Source organism: Chrysochloris asiatica, unplaced genomic scaffold (assembly GCF_000296735.1).
Source record: "Chrysochloris asiatica unplaced genomic scaffold, ChrAsi1.0 scaffold00034, whole genome shotgun sequence".
In the NCBI taxonomy this organism is placed as follows: Eukaryota; Metazoa; Chordata; class Mammalia; order Afrosoricida; family Chrysochloridae; genus Chrysochloris; species Chrysochloris asiatica.
In genome coordinates this window covers 4407475-4414179 of record NW_006408552.1, presented here as the reverse complement: position 1 = coordinate 4414179, position 6705 = coordinate 4407475, and the positions used below count along the sequence as shown (strand labels likewise).

Genomic DNA, 6705 nt, shown 5'->3' with positions numbered 1-6705 from the left:
CTCCCTTCTTGGTCATCTCTTCCAAGAACCACCCCCCATGAAGAGCTCAGATGTCTTCACCACTCACCTAATGAGTATGCTGGCATCCAGGGATCATACCATCTGGTGTGTTTAGACTTCCCAGTGACCTAAAGCCCTCTTCAGATTAGAACAAAACACATGGCAAACTCCCAGGCTAACCCAAGATGTGGACCATTTTCTTAAACAATGAGATGGAGCCTTTAAGACATATCATGTGGGTCTTCAACTTCAATAGGCCAGCTCAAAGGAGGTGGGGAGGGGCAGGTGCAACCCTAGCTGGCCCAGATGTCATCTCCTGGAAGGGGCACTTAGCCCAGCCCCCAGTTAAACTGTGAATCGTCACCTAAGCCTCAGCTAGTGCCCTGATATTCTCAATGGTAATTCAGTAAAATTACTATAGCCCTTTGTACCAAAATCAGCAAAACCTCCAAGCCCAGGTCTCAAGGAGTCCCCAGTCTATGGTGGACACGACAAGGCCAACTGGATACTACATAGTTGACAGATGCTTTGAGACTATGGAGCAGAAGTGATTGATTTCAACTGGGGAAATGTGGGAAGGGTTAGAGGATGCAGTTGTACTGGACAGTAAAAGATGTTTAGAACTGAGGCAACTAAATATCTGGAAGACAGCACAGCATCCTCAACAGGGGGAGTGGTGGCGAAAAAGGCAGAAAGGAAGGTGTGTTACTGGTGGTTCACACCTAGGGTCAGACTGGCGGGGAGGGGCTTGGAAAGCTATGATGAAGTTTCAACAGGGGACACCAGCTATAATACCTGAGATAATGCCATCCCAGCCACCACTACCCAAGGCTAGGGAGAGAGATGGCAGCGGATCAAGGTACAAGAAAGGCCATTTCCGAACAGGTTTGCTGAGCTTTGAGTGTGGGAGTTCATTTCTCTGCAGGTAAACGTAGTGTGTAGGCGAGGTGGGTGGCGCAGATCTGAGCTATTTTCAGGTCTGTCTGGAAAGTCTCCCTCTTTGACTCGCACTGGGAGCAGACCAGACTTGACCAGAGTTATACATAAGTCTAGCTCTGCTTCTTGGGCAAGTCACTGACCCTCTCTACCCCTTAGTTTACCCACCCATAGAGGGAAATTTGGAAATGGTTATCTAGAGAAGGAGCCTGGGCCCTGGGTTGGCGCCGGAAAAACGAGAGCAACTCCAGCGCCTCCTCGCGCCCGGAGCACAAAAAGGATGGCACTCTCCCAAGTCGGCGCGTGTGGGAAAGGGGGCAGGACCAGGCCGCCTCCGCCACACAGAGTGGCGGAATCTCCGCAGGAACAACCTGTAACCAGAAGGTCTGCCCCGACTCCCAACAGGATTTTGCCCGATGAGGGATGGGGCGGGGCCAGATCGTAGAGTGAACTCCGCCCGGGGCGTGGCCAGGTGCAGCCTCTCCCAGCGACGGCAGGCGGAGTACAAACGGAGATTACGTAATGGTGCAAGGGGAGGAGCTCAGGAGAGATGGCGCTCTAGGATTACGTAAGAAAACGTGACCGAAGGCGGCAATTACGCGGGGGCGGGGGGGAAGGCGGAGCTCCAGCCAGCTCTGGGCGGGACTCGGCGGAGGAGAAGGCGGGCCGCCGGGCAGGACGTCTACCACGAGGTTGATTGGTTGGTTGGTTATGTGCCGTGGAGTCAGCAGCTTCCAAGCATGCTCCGTTGGGCCCGAGCTTGGAGGCTTCTCTTTGAGGGACGCGGCCCCGCAAGTCCCTGCTTCTCAAGGGTGCCTGTCACAACCAGGAGCGGAGGTGGAGCCGAAGCGAGGTCAGTCAAGGGCGCAGCGTGGGAGGCCGCTCTCGGCTCTTCCCTCTCAGCTCTTGCTCCTCCCCCTCTCACAAGCCTCTGGGACCCAGTTCCGTCCCGTAGGCCCCGCCCCGCTCCATCCCAGACCACACCCCAGATCGCTGCCGTACCTGCCTTGCATCCTTCCTTCACCCCTACCCCCTCCCGCCAGGCCGCTGCCACTTTCCTACACGCTCGTGGACGGGGAGGAGGCCCGTCCAGGCCTTGTCTTTCTCCATGGGCTCTTTGGCTGCAAAAACAACTTCAACTCCATCGCCAAGGCCCTAGCCCAACAGACAGGTCGGAAGGTGAGCGTCCAGGTGGGGCGGGGCTCCACCGGGGGCGGAGCATGGGCGGGGCCAGCCTCAGCCCTCCTTGCTGGGGAACAGCTGAAGAGTAACCAGAGTCAAGGAGGGGGTTTGTATCTGTCTGTGTAATGAAAGAAGTTGCCCTTCCAAGGATGGAGGATTTAATGAACCCACGTTCATTCACTCTCCTCCCATCCATTCAGCCCGTCATTCAATGGACATGTCTTAGGCCTGTAGGGAACTAATCCAACCTGCTCTCCACAAAGGAGGCAGCTCACCAGGGATGACCGGAAGCACTTGACCTCTCCAGGCAGGTCGTCCTCTGTCCTCTGTGCTGACAGTTGGACATTCTTGGAGTGTCTTTCCAGCCTTCTCTAGGTGGTCACCCAGCCAGATCTTCAGAGACCGTCACATCCCTTGAAGGGTCAGCTCTTCTCTGGCAGAGCAGCCCCAAGTTCCTCCCCTGGACCTCTTGTGTGTGGGAGCCGGGCCCTCTCTCACCATCCTTTCCCCCTGCTCACTACCTGTCCCTCAGGCTCCACATCTTGTAACCAGCAATTTCTGCCAGGTTCTGGTGGATGCCAGGAGTGCCCCCCTCTCTCCCTGCTCTGCAGGTGCTGACAGTGGATGCTCGGAACCATGGAGACAGCCCCCACAGCTCAGACATGAGCTACGAGGCCATGAGCCGGGACTTGCAGGATCTCCTGCCCCAGCTGGGTCTGGTGCCCTGTGTTCTCATTGGCCACAGCATGGGGGGCAAGACAGCCATGCTACTGGCACTACAGAGGGTGAGCTGTGCCATCTGAGCTCTCCTCCCACCCTATAGAAACCCTGCATTCCTCTCATGCAATCTGGGACTTGAGTGAGCCTTGGGGGGCCAAGGTGGAGAAGTGCATGCTCTGTACCCACCCCGGGACTGCTTCCCAGTTTGGTTCTCTCCCACAGCCAGACCTGGTGGAACGCCTGATCGCTGTGGACATCAGCCCAGTGCAGACCACCACTGTATCGAACTTCCCGTCCTACATGGCTGCCATGAAGGCTGTAGACATCCCAGATGAAGTACCCCGCTCCCGAGCCCGCAAGCTGGCTGATGAACAGCTCAGCTCTGTTGTCCAGGTGATGGCAGAGGGCTGGGACCTATCAAGGAGGAAATGGTGACCCCAGGCCTTATAGGAACCCCTCTCAACTGCCGGACCTCCACAGGACATGGCTGTGCGGCAGTTCCTGCTTACCAATCTGGTGGAAGTGAATGGGCGCTACGTGTGGAGGGTGAACTTGGACGCCTTGGCCCAACATGTGCAGGAGATCTTGGCCTTCCCACCTCGACAGGAATCCTACCCTGGGCCCACCCTCTTCCTCCTGGGGGGCAACTCCCAATACGTACAGTAAGCTAAGCAAGGTTGTCGGGGGATCATGCCTGCCTCACTCACTACCCCAACCTGGTGGTCCTGCCTGGGGGAGGGCTTGATCTGGGTCCTTAGGGGTTCTTGGCATGTTGACTTGTGAGGCTTCCCGTCTCTCCCCACTCTGACTTTACTTCTCTTTCTTCCTGTCTTCCCTCCTCGATGACCTGTACGGTGACAGCCCCAGCCACCACCCTGAGATGAGGCGGCTCTTCCCTCGGGCCCAGATGCAGACAGTGCTCAATGCCGGTCACTGGATCCACGCTGACTGCCCGCAGGACTTCATGACTGCTATCCGAGGCTTCCTGGCCTGAGAGCAAGACAGGACATGAACTCCCAGGCTTCAAGGTCCCGCATAGAGGGACTCAGGCGGGCACTGAGTGGGCACGAGAAGACAGAGGTGGATAGCTTCAAGCTTTAATGAATAAAGAGGCTGCTCCGAGGCCCTGGGGTCAGCTCTTCATCACCAGTGTTTCCACCAGCTCAGGGGGGATTGCACACAGGGCTTCCTGGCCACTCCAGGGTCTCCATGGGTTCTCAGAGAGCCCCGAGCCTCTCTCTGCAGCTGATTCTGAACCTGCTGCCCCACCAGCTGCCGCATGTCCTCCTGTTGGGGAGAGCAGGTCAGGGGCCGGACCTGGACCTTTACCCTGCGCCTCCCAGGCCCAGCTAGAACTTCCGCTCTACCTCCCAGGCTTCCACCTCCTGCCTCAGTCTCAGTTTCTCCTCCAGGACCTCCAGCAGCTGGGCCTCCGCAGCACGCAATTCGGCTTGACACTTGGCGAGCTCAGCCTCCAAGGCCCGCTTCCTGTGAATTGCAAGGAGGGTAGTCGGAGCCCCAGAAACCAGCAGGTCTGGTGGCTTCTCTCCCAGGAATGTCCAACTGCCCCTCCCTCCTCTAGTAGGCCAGGACCCTCAGGGTGGGACACCCCCTGCCCTCCAGCCCCTGCAGCTGCTGCCCCTCACTTGGCAATGGCTTCATCGCGCTCTTGGAGAACTTGGTCCAGCGAGGGCTCTGCCTGGGTGCCCCCCAGGGCTCTAGCCACTTGGAGTTCTGGGCTCTGTTTAGGGTGACAGAGAAGGGGACAGTGATCAGGGGCTTGCCTGAAGGAAGTACCCCACTCTAGGACCTTCCACCTTGACTTGGCCCAAACGCTGGGAGGGGAGGGGCGTGTACCCGCTCCCCGGTGTCCCCGGTTTCATGAACCTCTGGAGACTAGAGCAGGGGCCTTGAGTCATGCTGAGGGGGTCAGGTGTGGCCCCTGGCCTAAGAGCAAGCACAGTGGGTGAGTGTGGACCCTTAGGGAGGAAATGACTTGTTACCCAACCCTTAAGAGAGCAGACAAGGTGGTTCAGAAGGACACTTACCCTTCAAGGGCCTCGGACTGAGTGGTGACTTGGTGACTGGGACTCTTGAGCTGGGTGGGGCAGATGGAGTAAGCCCTTTGCCCTGACTTCCTGGCAGGGCACTTCCTGCTGAGCTCCACACCTGGACCCTGGAGCCCTCACCCGTCCCTGTTACCTACAGCCCTTCACCCAGAGAGGGTGCTTTGCCCACATCTTGAGGGGAGAAAGAGGTAGGGCCAGGACTTGGCCCCAGAATGCAGTTACTGAGAGACCTTAGTGCCCCAGACCATTCTGAAGGATTGGCATCTTGGTACCTTGAATGGCATCCTCCATACATAATACCTAACTCAAGTTTAACCCCATAACTAGCTGAAAACCAGAGGAAACAAAGGCTAAATAAATATCCCTTGCAGATTCTTTCTAATGTCTCAGGTATCCCTCCTCCCTAAAGCATTGGCTGTACTGCGTTCCCCGCCTTCTAAACTGAGCAACTGTGCTCAGCTGTGCCCTCCGGGGTCTCAGCCTCCCCCTCTCAGTGTGAGCCCCACCTTCCACAGCACATTGAACATCCATCTGTAAAGGTGTAAAAGAGAAGTTTCCCCAGGCAGAAACCTTTTCAGCAAAGTTGCATCATGGGAATATGGCCCTCAACTCAGCCCTAAGCAGTAAATCACTTCCTTTAAGCACCCCAATGTCCCCTCTGCAGAGTCTGCTTCTAACTGTCCAGTGGTCTCAGCCAGGTGCTTCTCCCACAGCAGAATGGGGTAGTGTCTTTAATGGTGAAGAGGTATGTTTGAGCTGTACCCCAAGTATTCTGACAGCCCCTTTTTGGTAGGGAGAGTCATTCATTTTCAGACCCTGCTTTGCACCATGTGTAAAGATGTCAGTTTGAGGACTAAGGAGTGCCTGACCCAAGCCATGGTATTTTCATATGATCATTTCAAATAACCTCATATGCGTGAGAAAGTTGGACAGTGAATAAGGAAGGCCGTAGAAGAATTGATTCATTTGAGTTAGGGTGTTGGAGGAGACAACTGAAAGTATCATGGACTGCCAGAAAAACAAACCAATATGTGTTGGAAGAAATACAGCCAAAATGTACTTGGAAGCCAGGATGGCCAGACTTCATCTCATAAAGGATATCATGTTTGGTAAGGTGGAGGGTTGGAGAAAAAGGAAGACCCCCAACAAGATGGATTGACACAGTGGCAGCATCAGTGGGCTCCACGGTAATCAGGATTGTGAGATTTGTGCAGGGACCAGACAGTGTTTCATTCTGTTGTACGTAGGGTTGCTATGAGTCGGTAGCAACTTGATGGCACCTAACAACTACTATATATATGTTGTTATGTGCCATGGAGTTGGTTCTGACTCATAGTGACCCTGTACAGGGTTTCCGAGGCTGTACATCTTAACGGGAGCAGAAAGCCTCATCTTTCTCCTGCGGAACGGCTGGTAGTTTCTAACTGCTGACCCTGAGGTTCGCAGCCCGATTCATAACCACTACGCTGTCAGAGCTACATATATATATATATATTGTTGTTGTTGTTAAGTGCGTTCGAGTCAAGTTGCGACCCATAGCGACCCTGTACAGAGTTTCCGAGGCTGTAAATCTTTATGGGAGCAGAACATCTCATCTTTCTCCCATGGAGCGGCTGGTAGTTTAAAACTGCTGACCTTGCGGTTTGCCGGGGTCTGGCCCCGACACAGTTGTCATGAGTGTTTGGTTCACGAGGAGGGGAGATCCAGCGGCGATAGGGATAGCGAAAAAATACACAGAGAAACAGAAGAAGGGAGACAATGAGGCACCCCAAAGCCAGGGTGGATACATCACTGGTGG

The 6705-nt window shown here is 55.2% G+C and overlaps 1 protein-coding gene across 1 annotated transcript; it reads left to right on the top strand.

Moving 5' to 3' along the window:
• Positions 1-1667: 1667 nt before the first annotated feature.
• On the top strand, positions 1668-3832 carry ABHD11 (abhydrolase domain containing 11). Its single transcript, XM_006859701.1, has 6 exons — positions 1668-1789; positions 1980-2115; positions 2730-2903; positions 3061-3231; positions 3319-3500; positions 3700-3832. The coding sequence occupies exons 1-6, from the start codon at positions 1677-1679 to the stop codon at positions 3830-3832; spliced, it is 909 nt and encodes a 302-aa protein (XP_006859763.1). The 5' UTR covers positions 1668-1676.
• Positions 3833-6705: the final 2873 nt, after the last annotated feature.